Below are 21,164 nucleotides of genomic sequence, written 5' to 3'. Positions count from 1 at the left end.
CTCGAGCCAGACTCCCAGAGCCCAGAAATACACCCCAAATGACAAAGAAAATTCATCTTTTAGAAGAACCTTGTTTGTGTCTACAAAATAAATGCTCTGTTATCAGACATGTTCGTAAGTCTCTGAGCCAACACGTCTTTCGGCAAAGATTTCCTTCCTACATTAGTCAATGTTATTTAAAAACCCAGAGACCCTGAAACGGCCTGCAAGGACCCTGCTGTCGGCCGGCTTGGGAGAGCCGCTCCTCTCGCCACACACAGGTAGGATTTTATGTGACCAGTTTTCATTTTCAGCAGGCGGGCACAGGTAAAGGTCAGATGAAGGTCTCCCGCCACACCTGACCTGCACCCCCTCCTTCAATGGCCGTTGGCAGTTGGAGCAGGTGTTTGAGGCCCGCAGTTCTCCCAAGCACCCCTCCCCCAGCTCCTGCCTGGCCGCAGAGCTGCGCCGGCCTCCATGACCCGGGCAGGGAAGCTCGCGGCCGGCCCAGAGGGGCCCTGTGGAGGGCCAAGGCCATGTCTCCAGCAGCGTCCGGGGCTGATGGAAGGCAGATGCTCAGGACGTGCCTACCACGTCGGCCCAGACCACATACCCATGGATGCTCAGACATGCGCGCGCGCACACTCGTTCACACACATACATGCACTCACCCCCACGTGCACGCACAACCACACAGGCACTCCCTGTTGCTCACACATATTCACGCACACACCTCCATGTACTCGCTCAAACCTGTGCACACACACACTCATCCACACATGCGGACATACATACTCTTGCCCACGCAAGCACACACTTGTGCACACAGGCAGACACATACACGCGTGCACGTACACACTCACTCACACACACTCACACACACACTGAGCTGGCTTTCCTGGGGCCCTTAATCCTTCAAATTCGTTAGCACTGAGCCCCAATAATGCGTATTTTCTGTCTTCCTGTTACACACACATGCGTGCACACACACACCAAAAAGTGTCCCCACCTGGAGCCTAGCTCACAGGTATTAAGGGTAAAGCTCTTAAAGTCATCTCCGTTCCCAGGGATTCAATTAACCTTTCGCTAGAAACAGTCTCATTAGGAAATAACCTTCCTCGCCAATATTGTGAGCCAAATGTCAGGATTTAAATATTACCCAAGCCAGGCAAAGTTATATTTGAAATATTAATGGCCAAGGATTTAAAAACATTACTGGTTCCTCTGCTTCCCCACCATGAACAGACTCAAACTTAGAGTAATGAGCACGTGTCAGAGGCCCCCGGAGCTCTGCTGCTTCTATATTCTCACCCCCGGAACTGCGATCATTAGGCCGACAGTGAGCACGGGCCGCAAGGGGGAGGACGCTTCCACCGGTTATGATTAATTCATCAGCAAAGAAAGCACTCACAGAACGGTCTCCTGACACTTTCCACCAGTGACCGTGAGGAGGGGAACTGGGAGAAGGAGGGCCCAGCATCCTTCCCCACGCTCGGCCTCTGCTCCTCGGGATCCCAGCTCGTCCCACCCAAGAAGCGAGCCATTAGCAGGACGCCATGGAGGCAGACACCCCCATGCAGCATCTACAGGAGCATTTTGGAGCAACCTTGTGATGGTCCAAGGACACTCCAGGGACAGCTGACAAAAGCAGGACTGTCCTCTCACCATGAGGCTCAGAAGGCTGGCGGTGGGACGCCCAGACCCTGTGAATGCCCCAGTGCTGGGCTCTGCACCTGCCCTCCACGGACGTATCCACACCGTCCCCCAGGCAGCCTGTTTTACACCCCAGCCCACCCTGGAGCTGGAGGAGCCCTGCGTGAGACAGAATCCTCCCTGGCCCTGTCTCCCTTTCTCCTGGGCTTTTCCAGCAGTTCTAAGGCTCCAGAGTTAGAGACACAAGATCCCATTCCCTCTCCTGTACCCTGATGTTCCAGACTCACTTCTGGCCCCTGGGGGTGGCCCCCTTCTCCTCGGTCAGTCCCTGTCAGGACTGCCTGCCCCTTCCCACCCTCCTCGGCAACTTCAACCTCCCTCGCCCTCCCTCGCCTTCTGGGGGGCCAAGCGCTCCCAAGAAGACTCCAGTGCTAGCTCAGTCGACAGCAGGGCGGCTCTGTGGCTGAGCACAGTGTCTCGGGCACCTACCCTATCCTGTCAATCAGGTCCCAGAGCACGCTGGGCGTGGGCACCAGGGGGGAGCCATCGTACAAGACCACGGCCGCCCCCGTGGCAAGAGCGGACACCATCCAGTTCCACATCATCCAGCCGACCTGGAACAGACAGAAGGAACACAGTGTCAACAGAACGCTGGGCCAAGCGCCCCTGCCTCTGTCACTCAGCTTCTCACGTCCCTAGAAAACCTCCTGAAACTGAGCCAACAGTTGGCAAGAACTGCCCATCTCCGATGCACGACGCTTCACCCCAGCAACTCCACGCCAAGTTTCCTGTACAGATCCATGCACACGTGCACGCTAAGATGGGCCAAAGGAGGTTTACTGCAGCCTTGCTGGGAGATGGAAAGCAAGGAGACGTCCACCACGCACATCTACTGTGGAACACCGCACATGAATCCATGAAGCCGCATCAGACATTTGGAACAGCACGTGGCAAGCCTTCAGGAGTCAGCCCACCGCCGCCGTTCACGAGAACGAGGCCTGCGCGGACGTGGACCAGTCTCTGAGCTTACGTGTAAAACAAGCCAGCAGATGGGGTGCAGCATAACCCTGTCCCCACGCAGGAAAGCGTAGCTGTGCACAAACCCAGAGACCCGGGCAGGCGTCCACATGTGCCACGGGAACACACACACGCGTGTGTGAGCACGACCAACGCGGCCGCCCCCGGCCCAGGAGGACCCTGATGTCTCAGCGTGTGAATGTTTTTCGTATGCAAAGAAGGCCCTTTTTTTTTTTTTAAAGATTTTATTTATTTATTTGAGACAGAGAGAACGAGAGACAGAGAGCATGAGACGGAGGAGGGTCAGAGGGAGAAGCAGACCCCCCGCCGAGCAGGGAGCCCGATGCGGGACTCGATCCCGGGACTCCAGGATCATGACCTGAGCCGAAGGCAGTCACTTAACCAACTGAGCCACCCAGGCGCCCCCAAAGAAGGCCTTTTTTTTTGTTAGGAAAAATTTTAAGGCAAAAAGGTGCTCACAAACCCACTGGCAATGGTGTTCCCATCCATGCAGGGGCAACTGTGGGCGGTTGCAGAGCTAAACCAACACAGCAAGGGAACCAAGGAGCCAGGGAGCCAGAGGAAAGCTCCAGCAGGCAGCAGGAATGTCCTCCCGGGAGGCACGGGGGGCCAGGAGGATGCCCCGCCCATGCCCTTGTGCAGGTCCCACAGGGGGGCCGGGCACCCCACGAGGCACCCCAAGCAGCCCACCAGTACAGCCTGCTAAGAACCCCCAGACGAGGGCACGTAAGAGACAACCAGCACAGAGCCTCAGCAAGCAGTCACCGACGGCCTGGGTGACGGGCTCAAGAACCCAGCGGGCCCCTGAAAAGCTACCTGTCCTTCCCCTCAGCGACACCAGTGCTGGGGTCACCCAAAAATCTCAAGTTTTAATATCCCTAGGTGAGTTTCTTTCAGAGGAATTATTCTTAACAAAAGAAACCAGCGCTGGGCAGCCCAAGCAGCACAGTGACCCGGACAACTCACTGTCCGAGAAAGCGGTTAAAGTCCATCACGGGCCGCGGGGACCCCTGCAGCTGCTGTCACCCAAGGCTGGGGGCGCCAGCATGCTCCACAGAAAAAGCCACCTGCCCATCCCTCCCAAGCAGGATGCTTCAGGAAAAATGAAATGCCTTTGGGAAAACCGCTCCAGATCTGAGTTCTTCTCATTATGTTCTTGCCCTCGATGTAAAACCCTGGCATCTTAAACCGTGAGTCCCAGGGAGGCAGCTGAGTTGAACATCGTTGCACCTGCCAGGGTCTCCCTGCAACTCAAAAGACGCTCCATCACACTGCTGGGCTTTCTGCGTGAAAAGGGCCCAGAGCCTGGCGGTGCCCAGCACCACTGGCCTGTGTGGGGGGAGGGCGGAGGAGGGCCGGGGATAAATCCCTGCAGCAGAGGGGAACCCCAATCACTGGGCCCAAGCCCTTGATTTTCAGCTGGACATGCCGAGTGACGAGGCAGCCTGCGCGTGGCCACACATTCGGAGTGCTCCCTGAGTGAGTGGAATCCCGGGCTCTGTCCCCAGGGACACAGCCAGGGCCCTGGCCATCAACCTCACGGGCCGGGAACACATTCGGTTTCCTTAAAAACTCAGCACAGAACTGTCATCCAGAAAACGGAGCTAAATCACTCTGAAACCTTTTGATATTTGCAGTTGGAAAAAGCCAACTTCAAGTTTTCCTCTTTTGGAATAAAACACTACTTCCTTTAACTCGTCCTAAGTGTTCATCTTACAGAGTTCAACAAGGACAGGAGTGTCTCCAACTGCTTGAAGCCAGGCTCTGGTTTAATGATGCATATCCCACACTAAGCCAGGAGAATGTGCTGGAGGCAGGGTCCCATCCGTCCCACGTCCCAGTGGCGTCTGACCCGGAGGACATTGTATTCCACTGTGCTATCTGCCTTCCCTGGGCCCCCGTCCTTGCTCAGCGAATGCAGCAGCCTTTCCAGGATTCTAGTGAAACAGCCCAGTGAGAAGCGAGGTGGCCAGGCAGACCAGCTGGGTACCCGGGCTCAGCCACAAGGTGCACCGGCAAGGATTCGGGCCAGAACAGAACTCCTTCTGTGAGTGGGGCCCCGGGTGGCTCAGCTGGTTTAGTACCCGACTCTTGATTTCAGCTCAGGTCATGATCTCAGGGTTGCAGGATTGAGCCCCACATCGGGCTCTGTCCCTCTCCCTCTGACCCTGCCCCTGTTCACATGCTCTTGCGTGCGCTCTCTAAAAGAAATAAACTAAGTCTTTAAAAAAACAGCAACCACAACTCCTTCTGTGAGGGCAACGCCAGCCAGCGCACGCATGGGCTTGGCATGGGGGCAACCGGAGCCACAGGCCCATGCCCACGGCAGGGACACGGGGCCTCCGGGGCTGGTCCTGCAATGGGGAGCAGCTCCGGTCCCCAGCACAGTCTCAGGCCCAACCCGCCTCCACACCTGGACCCCCTGCTGTCACAGTACTTGGGAGAACCACCTGTATACATTTCCTATTTCCACTCCAACAAACTGCCACAAACTGAGTGGCCAAAACACCACAAATGCATTATGTGAGAGTTCTGGAGGCCAGAAGTCCAAAGTGAAGGTGTCAGCAGGACTGTGCGCCTTCGGGAAGCTCTCGGGAGGAATCTCTTCCCTTGCCTTTTCCAGCTTCAAGAAGCCACTCCCGCCCTCTGGCTCGTGACCTCACCTCACTCTGAACTCTGCTTCCCTCGCCCCGTCTCCTCTCTGACGCTGGCCCTCCCGCCGCCCTCGTACCAGGACCCATGAGCTCCCATTGGGCCCACCCAGCTCACGCAAGAGAATGCCCCCGTCACAAAACCCGTGACCAATCACACTGGCCCTGAAGGGACCAAAGCCAGTGACGGGAGGGGCACAGCGGACCGGAGGGCACCCGCCCCGATACACAGCCCGGTTCCTGGTTCCTGGCGCCCTCGGAGCCCGCCTACCGTGGTGTAATACAGCAGGACGTCTCCGCTGCCCATGTTGCCGTGAAGAACGTGCTCCTTCAGGTGCTGGATGAGGGTGCCCTGGGGAGAGGCGGGACAGCAGTGTGAGCACACACGGCCCAGACACAAAGCCCCGGGGGAGAAGCCGGCCTGCCTTCCCTTTCCCGGAGGAAGCAGACTTCTGAGCGCGCTCGCTTGGATGAGCGGGACTCCCGCGGCACCCTGTGACCTGACCCGAGAGTCACCGAGCAGCTGCGAGCTCAGCTGCCTCAGATCAGGAGCACCGTGGGACCCCAGCCCCAGGCACAGAGGAGTGGGGAGGCAAAGTCACGGCCAGGGGCAGAGGGACTGGAGCACAGCACGACAGCACGCGCCTGCAGCACGCGGACCCGGAAGCACGGTGACAGGGCAGCACTCGGGGGACGCAGCCGCCACGCCTCCGCAGCGCACTTCGAGCTTCGCACACGACACCGTGCCTTCAGCCCAAACACCCAGTCAGACCCCAGCCCCCACGCACCGTCTACTCTTTCTTGACCTCAACATTTAACGGGAAGTGTCCGCGCATGGCCCGATGCTCCAGAGTGGACAGCACGACAAGCCCCCCCCGCCCCCCTTCTCCAGCAGCCGAGCATCACGTCCTGCATGTTTCCAGGTATACTCCTGGCCTATCAACGTGTATTCATTTATGCTGACTTTTTTATCTGCACACATTGCCCTGCACTTTGCTCTTTCCACGTAACATACCTTGGAGCTCTTTATCCGTGCCCCGAGAGCTCCCTCGTGTTTTATTTTCAGCTCTGTAATACCCCACCGCCCACACCCCTCCTGCCGAACTTGTCCTGTCTGTCTGTGGCTCACAGGGCAGAGGGGGAGCACCCCACCTCTGAGCACCATGCGGAGGGCAGAGCAAGGGGCCCTGCACCAGCCACTTAGTGTCCCTCGGCCTCGGTGCTCCCATCTGTGCGTGGATCTCATACACGATCCCGAGGCTACATGGGGCACTGCCCTTCGGGGGCCCCTGCAGAGGCCAGCCACCATACTTCAGTCTGCTCCCCAGATGGGAGCACCTGGCTGGTGGCAACAGGTCCCCGTTGTTTCGGGACTATCGGGTCTGAAGCGAGGACCCATGTATCACAAGCAGCCTTTACGACCGATCCTCGATCCTCTTCGTACCCAGGAGAAATAAAAACAAGCCCGCAGGCAGAGAGGATCCTTTCAAAGCTCAGTGGAAACAACCCTACCCAACAAAGTACGTCCAGAACAAAGGCCGTCGCCAGACCCACGAGCAGCAGCAGGGACCAGAGCTGCTGGGGCCGGGCAGACCCCAGCACAGAAGCTACGGCGGGGGGGGGGGGGGGGGAGGACCTTTCTGAGGGTCCCCAAGACCACCTGCAGATGCCAGGTCTCTGGTGGCTTTATGGAGTGTGCATCATGGGGGTCGGGAACAGCCCCCCACAGAGGGGGTCGCAAGCTTTGGTGCAAAGTTGCACGACCCAGCACTCTCCCTCGGAACCGGGCAGGGGTGGGGGAACCCGCTTGGGGCCAACAATCGCTTCAGGAACTCTTTCAGTGAGCATGAAACGTTCACATGCCAAATCCACTGCCAGGGCCAGGGGCTCCCTAACAACAGGAGCCCACGGCAAATCCCCCTCCCGTGTTCTTACTTAAAAGCGTCATTTAGTTTAGACCTGTTTCTTCATCAGTGCGGTCTGCTTTGAGCCGGGCCTATTCATAACCCTACATCTGTTCGCTGGTGCCTTCTCCCCCTCCTCGCAGGCGGCACAAAAACAAGCCCGGCTTTGCTTCTCTCCCAAGAATCTCTCTGAATGAACCTTAATTCACAGCAGTAGTTTTGCTCTTAATTTTTAAGTACTTATGGCTGAGTCTGAGGGGAAGGAAGTATGAGCAACATGACTTTGTGCATCTCAAGCAAAAGAGGAATTTAATTTCCTAGAAAGAAGAGGGAAGCTGCTTTCTGAGATCTCTTGTCAACTCGGAAAACACAAGCCTGCAAACCAGGAACAGCACCCCCAGTAAAGCAGGGGGACGGCCCTCTGATCCCTCGCTGTGGCCAAGGTTCCTGTTGAGGGAACTCTTGAACAGAACAGACAAGATGCTTAGTCACTTCTCTGGAGATGCAAGAGCCCAGGGAAGACAGAATAAGTTTGATTTTTCCTGACTTGTCCATACTCTAAATATACCAGGCATGATGATTTTATGAGCAAGCCACATTATATCTAATACATTTTTATGTTCCTCGCCTAAAAAAGTGACATTCACTATGCAAAAAGCACTAAAAATAAAAGTGCAGTTAGACATTTCAGTTTTTTCCTAAAATGTCTGTTGTTTTGCCACACATACCCCACCCCTGTCTACAAGGTTTCTAAAAACGCTCCTCTCTATAGCTTGTTAACGGGCCTGTGACCAGGCAGACTAGAGCTCCCCTCTCCAGGGAAAATGTGATTCCAGCAACCATAGCAAATGACGTCTTACACTCTCAACACACCTGACGTGATTTAATAAAACAGGATGGTTTGAACAAGGTCAACTCACTCCTACAAAAAGGCAACTCGGTTTGGCCAGTGTTACTTGCAGAAATAAAGCGTCCCCCTCCCTCCTGCCCTGTGGCTTCCTGAGAAGTCGCCCACAGACTCCTGGTGTATATAACCTGCAATCAGACCTTCAGCGAATCCAAATCCAGGTAATAATGGAGCCCCGCTAAGTCCTTTCCCCATTCTGATGGAAACGCTCTGTGAAAAGCTGTATAAGGCTTTAAAATGATTCAAATGTAAATGTCCCCTTTTTATGGGAGGGATTCAGACTGCTTCTAGGCATAGGAAACATCTGTAAAAGCTAAATGAACTAGAATAAGAGAAATTCCATATTTGATTTTCAAATGCTACCATCTTACGAAGCAATAGCTAGAAAGCCGTTTGGGAACAGGAGCTTTCTCCTCTCGGACAACCCCCTTCTTCTGAGCAGGGGGAGGAGACAAGGCTATGACAAGGTTTGACCAAGAGCCTGTGGGTTTTTCTCCTCCCTCCAGGCTAAGCCAACTGAGGGAGAAGTGGGAAAGCGGGTCTGGAGAGAGCTGCAGAGCCGGCCAGGCAAGAAGCCCGGGCACCCGGAAGGAGCGCCTCGGGCACAGGGGCCACGGAGCAAGGGGACCGGCCCAGGAGACGTCGGAGCGCCAGGCGGGGACTGTGCCCAAGTCAGAAGGCAGCTTTCCCATCAAGGCCAGGATGACATGAGGAGGCCAGGAGGGGTCACGGTCGTAGAAAAATACCAAGTGCACCCAGGAATGGTATCTCTGAAGAGTGACCTGGTTAGATGACAAGTACGAAGTAAAGGGCGTTGGCTGCCTCCTGACCAGACATACGGAGAAAAACCCGTTATCGCTTCCAGAAGGTGTCACCCGGATCTAAGCGGCAGGACGCATCCAATGCGTCAGGGAGCCATTCTGCAAGACCGGCAGCCACACTCCCAAAATGCCACTGTCGTCCGAGGGGGGCAGGCCGAGGAGCTGTTCTGGAGCATGGACCCCGGGGGGGGCGGGGGGGGGGGAAGCAGGCTGCTGCGTGGGAGGTCGTGGGGGGAGCGGAAGCACCCGGACGGGGGCCACATGTCATGTCACGGTATCACGTTGACGCCCATCTTCCCGAACTCGACGACCGTACGAGGGGTTTGTGAGGGAGCGTGCTTGTTCCCGGGAGACGCGCGCTGAAGTATTCAGGATGAATGGCTGCACCCTGCAACCCACTCTCAGGGGGTCAGCAAGAAGCAAAAGAATGTGTGTGTGTATGTGTGTGTGTGTGTGTGTGTGTGCGCGTGTGTCCACACAGGGACGGAGGCCACGCAGGAGAGGCTTCTCGGAAAGCTTGGGAACGGATGCTGAGAGCACCAAGGCTGCCGGAGCCCACCGGGCTGTCCTGCAGCTTTCCCACAGGCTCGCAGGTGCTTCAAGCATAAAAGGTTAGCACCACTAATCGACACGGATAAAATCTCACGCTTAGTAGCGAAGCATTGTTTCAGGTGCTTCAGTGAAGCGGGACTTGTGACGAGATACAGGGAAACGAGGAGTGCGTGGGCTGAACTGGGGGTCCCCGAAGTTGTATGCTGAGGCCAAGGCCCAGGGCCTCAGAATGTGGCTACGTTTAAAGAGGTGATGAGGTCAGAGAGCCCACGAGGGCGGGTCCTAATCCAATCTGACTGATGTCCTCACAAGAAGAGGGAATTTGGGCAAAACGCGAGAGCCCAGGGACGCGCACTGAGGGAAGACTGCGTGAGGGTGCAGGGAGAAGGCAGCCGTCTGCAAGCCAAGGAGAGAGGCCCCAGCGGAACCCCCGACCCCCATCCCAGCCCGGGAGCCATGAGAGCACATGGCTCTCGGTGAAGCCACCAGCCCGTGGTGCTCGGCGACGGCAGCGCGAGCCCACGACTGCGGCCTGGTGAGCTTTCCCGGGGTTCGGCCACAGCCCCCAGGCAGCTCCGTCCGAGCACGCCACGGAGCATGAGCGCACCTCCGCGCACGCCCTTCTAACACGACGGCATCACAACACCAGCATCTCTCCGAACCCTCCATGTGCTCACGGTTGCTGTTCTCCCAGCTCTCCTCTCTTCTTTGTGCAGTGCCGGCGGGGCCCACCCACCGCCTTCACAAGCACCTACAGGGTCCGGGCCGCACTGTGGGAGTTGGGGGCTCACCCAGGGCATGCCCTGCCTGGGAGGCACTTCGGGGCCCCTGCACCCATCGCAGTGGTGACGCAGCTCCTGGAACAGCAGCTCCGAGTGCCTGCGCTCAGTTTCAGGCCTCCACGCTACCCACCCCACCCGCCCCAAAGAGGGGCTACATGACGGAGTCTCTGGGGAGGGGGAGCGGTCTGGCTGGGGCGGGGGTTTGGGGGCAGACTCAGATGGCTGTTTTCACCAGCTGGGAGTCCCCAGGGGAGCAGACAGAGGCTGAAGAGACGTACCCCAGCGGAATGCACCATGCACTTGGGCGCCCCGGTCGTGCCTGACGAAAACATGATGAAGAGGGGATGGCTGAAGGACAGCTGCTCGAACTCCAGCTGTGGGGCCTGCTCGCCTTTCCTGGTTGCAAGAAAGTCATCCAGAAACACGCTGGGGGCAAAACAGAGACAGACAGTGAACATTCCAGAATGCTGGGCTGCATCTGCCGAGGCTTCCTGGGCTAGACGTGGCCTCTCGCTGCCTTCTACTGCTACCCTGTAGGATTTCCAGGGAACACTAACCTTGTTTGGAAGCTTTCCGTGAGGGAGGGGAAAAGTCAAATATTTATGAATTCAAATTCACGCTAATTGAAGGGAAAAGAACTGAATGAATGAAGATTCTGAGTTGCTTTATTAGCATGCTGACAGGGCCAAGGGCTGTCTCTTCTGAGAATCTCTGGAATGCTTTAACAAGCACCGTGCAGAAGGATCACTTACAACTAACACATCCCGTTTGTACGCAACTCAGGGGTAGGAGGTTGTGAACGCAGTGCTGCCCCCTGTGAGGAGCAGGGAGGGAAGGGAGGTACCAGATTCCTGAGCTTCTTCTCCAAGGTCGGAGCAAGAAGGTGGGGCCAAGATCTGAAGACTAGCTTCTAAGACAGAGACACTTCTAGGCAAATGCATCACATGCTACCACGAGGAAGACAACAGCTAGGTACAAATTTCTGTCCAGAAACAAAATTAAGTCCCGCCACTGACTACCACCTAAGAAATCTGCCCCCAAAGCTGACATAAAGCGTCAATGCATGTGGCCAAAAACCAGCAAAGGAGGAACACGAACAGATTTGTTTTCTGTGCGGAAATAGGGCAGCTGAAGCCACAAGGCCATCTTGGGAGAGGATAATTACCCTGAAACACAAGTGCATACACACAAAAGGGAAGAACTGCGCTATCTTGCATGGGAAAGCATCCTTAAGGACGAGGATGTCTCATGGGGGAGGCGCAGAGGTTTAAAAAGGGCATGCATCCAGAATAATTCAACTCTGAGCAGTAAACAAACAAAGCCTTCTGCTCCAGAGGGTCAGGAAAGTCATTCACTGTGGAACTTTCCAGCCAATGGAAGCCCCTTTCCATCTCCACCTCCCCTTCGATTCCCATTTACACAAACTGCCCAATCTAATCAGATACTTCACACAGAGAAAAACCTTTTCTTCCAAACAGTCTATAAATCACAGTAAATAGCAATTACTTTTGTTGCTCTTCTAAAAATGAAAATCCCAAAGGGTGCAACCCACCCCCCCACCCCAGGTCTCCAAGCCTGGGCGCGTTCTTGTTCTTAGTCTATCTATAGCATCCAGCAATCAAAGACGAAGCGCAGAGGAGGTCTAATTCCCAGCCTGGGATGGCGGCAGCTTTTTGCATTGTATCAAGCTAAATGAAGTGGCTAACGTGATTCCACAGGATGCTCTCAGTTCATATAAATTGCTGATGAGCACATTCAGAAGGATAAAAGCCGGGCCACTGTGGGACCAGCGAGCCCGTCTGGTCTTCCTCCCGGCCTCCGTGCGTTATGGCCCCCGAGAGAAAGGCAGGGGAGCTGTGTGCGCAGTGGGAACTGGGACCAGGGCTCGTCATCTGGCTGTCATTCATCAAGGTTGGCAGGGCTCCCACAGCCTCAGGGACGACCCAAGCGCCAGGCCTGCATATCCTGACCCAGATGCTCTGTGGGACAGAGCCCACCGCAGCCTGCGGCTGTCCCCCACTCATCATGGCAGACGGGACTGCTGGGGGCTACACTAAGTGCACTTGGCCCAGCATTCACTTACAGAATGCTCATAGCCCACCTGGAAGAAAGCGCTGTGATCATCCCCATTTTACAGACAGGGAACCCCAAGCACACACAGGTGAATCCCTCACACGGGGTCACAGAGCTGACATCTGAACCTGCACAGTCTGGCTTGAGACCACAGCCCCCAGGGAAGAATTCCTGTGCTGACAGCACTCTGTGGCCTCTGGAATCGGAGCACATGCCCCAAGGAGCCCGGCTGTGTCTGCCTGGCCCAGTGGCCATGGCTCACCCTCCCGGCAAGTGTATCTCATCCCTCCCACACAACTGAAACCCCTCAGCACCCCTAGAAAGCAACCTGCACAAAACACCAAGCCACGTGTCAGTTATCCGCCCCAATAAAGGGACCCCTACAAACTCCATCCTGTCCTCCCCACAGAGCGAAAGGGAGTAAACACACCTGACCTTGGAACCCTCCCCCACGATGGTTTCAAGGACGGAGAAAAGAGTATAACTCCAAGAATTTGGAGACAAACTCAACTGTGACCAAACCATAACCCACTTCCGTAACTCCTATTCGAAAACAAACTGCTCACAATACCATTTGGTACTTGAGGTGTATGATGCACCAGCTTATAAATGTCAGAAAAAGAGGAAGATACTATTAGCAATAAGGACAAAGAAAAGGTTCTACAAGGGAAATATATATATACATGTGTGTGTTTACATGCGCACATACGTGCACACACACACGCACACACGTGCACGTGGTAATTTCCATTTCATCAGGGAGCTGGGCTTGACCTGATGCTTCAAAGGCAGAGAGACAGAGCACTCCTGGGGCTCTCTCCATTCCACCACTAAGTTGCTGTGTGGTCTCGAGGGATGCACTCTGGGGCCTCGGGTGCCCATCTACAAACTGGTTTTTAACCAAAACCTCCCACACCTCTAAGATGCTACGGCCCCCAGTGAAAGGATCCACAGAGTCGACTACCCACTGGGACTTCCTGTGGGTTCTGCCCAGAACCAGCAATCAGCGCGTGGCTGGCTTACCTATTTGGAATCTTGGAAATGTCTATCTTCTCTTTCGAGTCAATGTAAGGAATCAGCACCACCTTTTTCAAGTCTGGAAGTCCTGAAGGGAGCGGAGGAGCACAGGTTTACAGGCCAAGACATTTAGTCATTGTATTTCTTACAAAGTGTAATGCAACCAAGGGATGGGCACACGGGGCGCTGTGACCCTGGGGGATCCTGCGCGCCGCGCCCTGCCCTGCTGGCTCAGACCCGGGAGAGCCACACACCTTTCACCACCTGCTGCAGCTTGTCCATGTGGCTATACTCTTTGCCATTGTATAGGACGGCCTCCACGGAGAAGATGAGCTTCGGCTGGATTTGAGAAAAGCGGTCCAGAACACCCTGCAAGTGGAAGGAAAGGGTGCTCGCCATCAGTCACACAAAAGGCAAACACCTTCAGCAGGGAGAGGAGCAGCTCGAACTGGGGCATGGCCTCATCCCTGTGTCCCCGTCAGCTGTGGCCAACGAAGAAAGCCCAGCGAACCACAACTTGCGCCCGAGACGTGAACGTCACTTCAAGGAAAGCCTCGACATAAAGAAATACCAAAAGAGGGGCGCCTGGGTGGCTCAGTTGGTTAAGCGACTGCCTTCGGCTCAGGTCATGATCCTGGAGTCCCTGGATCGAGTCCCGCATCGGGCTCCCTGCTCGGCGGGGAGCCTGCTTCTCCCTCTGACCCTACGCTCTCTCTCTCTCTCTCTCTCTCTCTCATTCTCTCTGGCTCAAATAAATAAATAAAAGCTTTAAAAAAAAAAATAAAAAGAAATACCAAAAGAACATATGCACATACACTGAAATAGCAAAGCACAAGTTTGTAAGACAGGGAAATCGTGGGGCGAGTAGCGGCACTTCCAGAAAGATCCCCCACTTTGCAGAAAGAGCCTCGAACACAGGTCCCCTAGCGTACAGGACTCACCTTCCAAAACGGCAACTCGCACTGCAAAGCACTTCCACATTCTGGTTCTCTTCTAATCCTCGATTAAAGAGGTACATGAGTCCTCCAAATGGTACTTTTTGCCAATGAAACGCACAACCCTATCAACGTGTATACTAACAAATAAGCTCCATTTAAAAGGCAAACTTGGGGCGCCTGCGTGGCTCAGGTGGTTGAGCGTCTGACTTGTGATTTCAGCTCAGGTCATGATCTTACGGGTCATGGGATCGATCAACCCCCATGTCAGGCTCCACGCTCAGCCGGGAGTCTGCTTGGGATTCTCTCTCTCTCTCTCTCTCTCTCTCTGCACCTCCTCCGGCTCATACCCATACACGCTTTCTCTCTCTCTAAAATAAATAATCTTTTTCATAAATAAATAAATACAAAAGGCAGGCTCACCACAGCCACGTGTCTGTTTATACCACACGTGGAACCCGCCATCCTGCCAAGCACACCTCTCTCTCTGCAAGAAGGCATGCCTCCCATGCAGGTAACCCCTTGTTTCTGGAACTGACAGGTGTAGCCTCACGACACGCTCCCCACAGCTTGAGTGTTCTCCCAGGGGTGACAGGGAAAAGCCAGGTCTCCCCCAAGTTCAGACCAGGGTAGAGCCCCCTACATCCACAAACACAGTGCCTGGGAAGACACCGCCCAGAATGGCCCTTCCATTCCCTTGTGCATCGGTCCAAGGCCAGCGGTTCATGACCAACACCCAGGTTACTCCAAGAGCACAAGCAGTGAAGCCATGATTTCCCAAGAAAATCCCAGTCTTCAATACCGCAGGGAGGTGGGAACCAGAAGGGAGAGGTGTAAAGACCTGGGCAACTCGTCCGTGCACACAAGGGGAAGAGCTACGCAGAAAATTCCTGAGGCTCACCAGGAAAACCATTAGGTGGATAAAAGGCACTGTGGTGATGTACAAACTTTGCTATTTTATAGCAAAATAGACAGTATTCTTAAAGCTCAGGATTCTAAGATGAGCTGAGAGTTGCTGATTTATCTGGGAAGAAACTTTTTGCCATTAAAAATCCCTTACCACGTACGGAGTGCTATGTGCCAGGCACCACTCCGGCTTGCTACGGGCACTCACACATTTGGCCTGCACACCCCCGGGGGCAGCTCGACATCCTCGAGGAGGCAGCGCCAGCTCCAGTCAGTCGCCCAGCCTTCCCAACCAGCCAGTGACACAGCTGCGCCTGCAGCCCGGGGCTCTTAACCGTGGGGCCGCCTCCACTAGGGAAGACCCGCCCGTGGGCCAGGAAACCAAAGGGCAGCCGCAGAGAACAGGGCTGGACCCCAGGCAGACGGAAGCAGGAGGAGGAAGAGGGAAGCTCAGGCCGGAGCAACCCAGGGAACGAGGCTGTCTGCAGGCAGAGGGCGCCAGGGGCAAGGCTCGGGATCCGGGAGGGGCTGCACAGAACGGGCCTGGGGGAGCCCTGGAAGGGAGCAGAGATGTCGTAGTGACACCGAGCGCCTCTCCTGCTCTCCCCACGCCAGGTGGTAACAAACTTCGGATGAAAGGACCCGGCCCTCCAGGGGCCTGGGGCTCGGGCGGCACAGCCCGCACACGGCAAAGACCACAGTGCTTCCGAATCAGAGGTCTGGGCCGGGCTGTGGACAGACTCGGAGGCCCCAGGTGGACGCCCACCTGGCTGGGGAAGCACAGGTGAAGCTCCGAGCCGGTCCAGGAGAGCCGCCCGCGCCGCAGCTGCCTTTATCGGGCAGAGACGCAGCACACCTGGGCTGGTGCATCCGGCCAGCCGGGCGGGGACAGCTGCCCCGTTCTGTGCGCACGGAGACCTGAAAACGCCGTGAGGGTGCAGGCGCGGCGCTCGGATGCGTGGATGTCAGGGGCTGGACCCCCCGCACATCTGTGGAGGAGCCACCGGACTCAAATGAAAACAGTGAAACAAAGAAAAAAACCAAAATGCCAAAAAAAACGCAGGACCTGGAGGTCTGGGGGAGGCTGGAAGGTTGGGGACCCAGAAAACAGCACTCTCCCCGCCTGGCGACACCCCCACGCCCAACTGTGTTGGGCTCCAAGCTGAGAATGAGGACAAGCGGAAGAGGTGGAAGGCGGGGCACACGGCAGCCCGGATCGCACACACGCCCAGCTGCGCCCACCAGAGGCAGGATGCAGATGACAGCTTTCCAGAAAGCTTCCCAGAGCTCGGGGCGGAGGGAAGCACCTGAGTGGGAAGGCGGCTGGCCTGTCCTTTTCTGACCACAGGGAGCGCTCTCCCCCGAGACTCTGGCCTTCCCCAGACCAGGGCGTGCTGAAGGCTGCGGAGAGAGCGGAGCCAGGCTGCCATCCAGTGCCCACGGGCACCGGCAGAGCGGCCTGGAGAGGATGATGATCCGGGAGAGAACAGCCGGGAGGTGGCTGGACGCTTGCCTGTGTCCCGCGCCCCCCACGCCCCGCCCCCGCACCCGGAGGCACGACGCGCCACCAGGACCATCAGGAGCTCTGCTCTCAGGGAGGTCTTCAGGCAGGGGCTTCGCTCCAGCCCCAGAAGGCCGCGCCTGCCCCCCTGGGCCACACACAGCTCTCCTGACATCTTCCCAACGGGCTCAAAATCCCCGATGTCACTCAACAACACCCAGCTCCTGGATAACGGCTAACACATACCGACCTGGGTGGGGGCGTCCGGTGCTGCCCCCGACCCCACACTAGCAATAATTCTGCAGTCCTCACCAGCTCCCCAGTGTGTACTGAGGACTCGGCCAGAAGCAGCAAAGCCAGACCGAACCCAGGAACCACCACGCTGCACTGCCTTCCCAGCCCTGCTTCTGAGCAACCCAGCTCAAGGGCGGGATCCGAGGGCACAGTGCCCAGGGACTGGCCCCGGCCTTCAGGGACCCTCCCATGAGGATGCCGCTGGCCCCAAGCAGCTCACACAGGCTCGCGGACGGCCTGGGGCACTGGAGAGGCCACACGGAGAGTTCCGGTCGCAGGTCAGTCCTTGCTGACCTAGGGTGGTCCTCAACGGGGCGAGCAGGCTCAGGCACTGGTAAGCCCCAGGAGGAAAACCACGCCAAGCGGTGAGGTTTGGGGCGGCCACCCCTCCCTGAACTCAGCAGAGCCAGGTCCTCACCCCAGCCTCAGCCACTCACTTAATTCTCCAGGCCCCTGGGCCAGAGAAGCGCGTTTGTTCCTCCTTCACACGGCGTGGGGGAAATGCGACGTACCTGGACCGCCTTCACCAGAACAGCAAGCCCCAAGGCAGACGTGAGCTTCAAGCTCATACCCAGAAACCCACCCTGTAGCCAAGACACACACCGACCATAGAGTGCTGAGCTCCAACATTGCCAGTGGCCAAACCTGCAGCCGAGGTGTGCCAATCCCGGGCCTGAGCCTCCTACGCCCGTTTCATGACCCTCTCTCTCCCCACGGTCCCTGTTTCACATGTGAGGATAAACAGCTGGCCCAGGGTCGCATCGTCGGCAAGTCCAGGCCAACCTTCAGCCACTGAGCTACGTGGTCCAGTGCCCGGAGCAGAGGCCGTGACGAGAGCGGAGCAGTCCCATGCCAGAAAGAGTGGATGATGGTCATGGATGCCCTCCAGCTCCTCTAACTGGGGTCTGTCCTCATGGCTCCTGAGAGCCCCCCGTCCCCAAGGCTCTGCAACCAGGAAAGATCCCTGGGGCCCCAGGTAAGTCCTATTCTGCTGCTGCTTCATCCTCCACGGTGGGGTTGAGCATGAGCTGCCTGCCTCTGCCTGGGTCACTCCAGTGGCTGGATGCACCCCAGGTCCTGGGTCCCCATGGGGTTCACAGAGAGAAGGAGGCCCACCCTCCTACTCCACAGAGAACACAGATCCAAAGTAAGAGATCAAAAATGGCAGGGAGGCCTCGGGGGAACCTCTGTGAGCAAACCCAGATGACTGTCTACAGAAAATCTTCCATGGTCACGGATCCATGGACAGATGACCAGCCTCCTCCAGCTAGATCTCCAAGAGCCATCTGTCACACAGAACACACGCTAACACAGTCCGTACACACGGACGGGACGTTAGTAATATAAGAAAGAAGGAAGACCCATTCGTTTTTAGATTGAAAAACAAGACTCCGCCCCTTCTGGCTCCTTCTCTCCCATCATTCTCATGTCACCGGCCATGAGATGGGAGGCTACGGTGACAATGTCGCCTTCCAGCCCTGCCAGTCCTGCAGCATGGCCACCCGCGCCCCTACCCAAGACGTCAGGTGGACAGAGCCCTCCCCTGCGGAAATCACACGGGAAGGTTTCTGCCGCAGTGGCCGCACCCCCAGGGCACTCGGTGGGGACCCCAACTCACGTTCACACCGAAGTCTGGGGATGTGGAGCTCCAGATGGCGCCGATGCTCGCGGCAGCCAGCATGGCCTCCACGGCGTGCACACCGTTGGGTAAATAACCTGTAATTGGGTACCGGGAGAAAGGTCTGGGTTCAGGGTATGTTGGACGCGGTGGACCTCCAAAAGGTACTTCTGAGAGCCAGGGCAGGAGTGGGGAGAAGGACTGCCTCTGGCCGGTCCAAGGAGCACGGCCAGCCCCACCTCACCCCAGTGCCTGGACATCTCGCACTGACAAGGCCCCACCACTTACCGCCAGCCTATCCCTGTAACCCCCTCCGACCCAACCTAACCAGAGTGATCCCCACAGCCCTTGCAGGATCCGGCCCAGCCTCCTCTCCCTCCACTCCACCTCCCACTCTGAGCTCAGTGACAACCTTCTTTCAGTTCTCCAGTTGTTCTAAGCTCCTTCTGCCCCGGGGCCTTTGCACAGGCTGTCTGCTCTGCCTAACCACTCTTTCACGCATACCGGCCTTCCTGACTCTGCAAACATCACTCAGCTCTTAATACAAATGAGACTTTCTCAGAGACGCCTTCTCCGAGGTCACCCGATAAACTCGGGTTCCCTGGCTGGTCCCCACAAAGCACACTCTATTTCTCCCTCACCAAATTAACCTTACTAATCATCTACATCTAATAGTCATAACTGGCAAATTTATATCTGGTTCTCACATGAGGGCAGGGACTTTGCCTGTCTTGTTCTTTGCTTTACCAAGTGCCTTTTACCATGCCCTGCATATCAAGGCCTTCATATTAGAGAGCTGGCTGGCTGGCAGCTGGATGGATGGATGGATAGAAGGAAAGACGGACAGACAGGTGGATAGATGGTGAAGGAAGGAGAGGCAATAGGGGAAAGCAGGACAGTCACGAGACTGTAAGGGGAGGAGAAGAAGCGCAGACCCTCCATCTGGCAGGAGGCTGGGCTTTTATGACAACAGAGGCAGAGAATCTTTGTGGCCAGAGAGACTGTGGTCCATTAAACAGATCATCCTAAATGTTCCAGAGGAAAGGAGCAGGCACAAGTCATCAGGGAGCGGGGGGGCCATGGCCCAGTGCCCCCCCATCACGACCCCCCAGTGACCACAGAAGCCCCGCAGTCACGGCACCCAGGGCCCTGAGCACGGCTCCCCCCTTGCTTCCCTCCCCTCTGTTCTCAGGGGCCTACGTGACCACAGCAGTCAGGACTCCCATTCCCTTGGCTTCACTGTATCTCCCTGCTGGGCCAGGAGCATCCCCGAGGGCAGGGCTGCGCCCAGCATCTGCCACAGGCAGGCCCACGGGGGCCTGCTGAGCTTGCTGTGTAAACTGTGATGTCCTCAGGGCAGGACGGGGCCCACTCCCGGGAGGCTGCACACCCAGACTTGGTGGAGACTGACAGAGGGCCAAGAGATGAGCACATCACAGACGAGAGAACCCCTCACGAGCAGCCCCAACTCAGTCTCAGGAGCCCCTCAAGCCTCTCCCAGGGAGTCACTCCCTCACGCCCTCTTAGGGAAACACAGCCCCCGGGGCCTGGAACTATGGACAGGTCAAGTTAGTGTCCACGCTGCGACACTCACAAGGGGGCGGGTCACCGGGTACCAGCCTGACTCTGCAGAGTCGGGCGTCCCCGGAGGCCTCTCGGCCATGTTCCCCAACACACCCGGTTCTCCATTTCTCCTTCTCTCAGAAAACGTTTGCTTCAAAGAGAGATTTTTTTTAAGTGAAAATTGGAAAAAGGACCTTCTGAAATCCTTTTCTAGACTTCAAAAGGGTAGATTAAATTGGAAGAAGAACCCCAGATATTGAGGCTTCGACCACGCAATGCCTGCTGTGACCACGGGCCCCGCACCCACATTCGCTCACTCCGTGTTCATCATACACCCACTGTGCGCCCGCCTCCCTGGGGACGGAGACATGGCAGTGAACAGAAGACCAAGCCTGGTCCTCTAGTATGGGAGGACAGACAGACAGACGCATGCATGCACACAAATAATCCCAAGATTTCAGGCGGTCTCTAAGGACAAGAAAAGAACAAAAGCAGGACGCGGGGAGAGAGTGGTGGTGGGTTTTCCGTGGGCTCGCTGGAACCTCCCTGCAGCGAGCAACCACGGGAAGGCCCCATTGAGGGCTAAGACAGGAGGCAACTTGGTGCATGCCTACTACCTGGTGCTAGTCAACTAACATGCGAGCAGGGACTCGGGGCCCAGCTGCCATCATCAAGACACAGGTACAGCCCTTTCCTCGGTTTACACATGATAAGGCCACCCTCCTTGCAACCACACGCTGAAGGCCCACTTGCTGTGAGCTCCCCGGGGAGAGGCCCAGCAGTGGCTTCTCACACTGCCACCCCTGCGCCGTGGCCCTGGTCCCACCACCATGGCAGCGGGGGAGGCGGGCTAGCACCCCAACCACCACCGGCCTGCACACCACCCGGCCTGCAGGGGCAGGGACGTTAAGTCTTCTTATCTCCCGCTGCTTGCCCCTGGGGACACACCCACCCACATCTCAATTCACTA

The 21,164-nt window shown here is 56.7% G+C and overlaps 1 protein-coding gene across 3 annotated transcripts in view; it reads right to left on the bottom strand.

Moving 5' to 3' along the window:
- The window catches only part of AACS (acetoacetyl-CoA synthetase), a 54,014-nt gene that overhangs the window by 17,840 nt on the left and 15,010 nt on the right, over window positions 1–21,164 (bottom strand). For all 3 annotated transcript variants that reach the window (XM_021698691.1, XM_044921323.1, XM_044921322.1), the window contains exons 5-10: window positions 18,632–18,729; window positions 13,632–13,746; window positions 13,384–13,465; window positions 10,566–10,713; window positions 5,593–5,673; window positions 2,122–2,246 (exon numbers count right to left, since the gene is read on the bottom strand). In XM_021698691.1, the coding sequence (XP_021554366.1) occupies window positions 2,122–2,246; window positions 5,593–5,673; window positions 10,566–10,713; window positions 13,384–13,465; window positions 13,632–13,746; window positions 18,632–18,729 (649 nt within the window). The remainder of the gene's footprint in view (window positions 1–2,121; window positions 2,247–5,592; window positions 5,674–10,565; window positions 10,714–13,383; window positions 13,466–13,631; window positions 13,747–18,631; window positions 18,730–21,164) is intronic.

The sequence above is a fragment of the Neomonachus schauinslandi genome, chromosome 14 (genome assembly GCF_002201575.2).
Source record: "Neomonachus schauinslandi chromosome 14, ASM220157v2, whole genome shotgun sequence".
NCBI lineage: Eukaryota > Metazoa > Chordata > Mammalia > Carnivora > Phocidae > Neomonachus > Neomonachus schauinslandi.
This window is presented reverse-complemented; position numbering and strand designations above follow the sequence as displayed.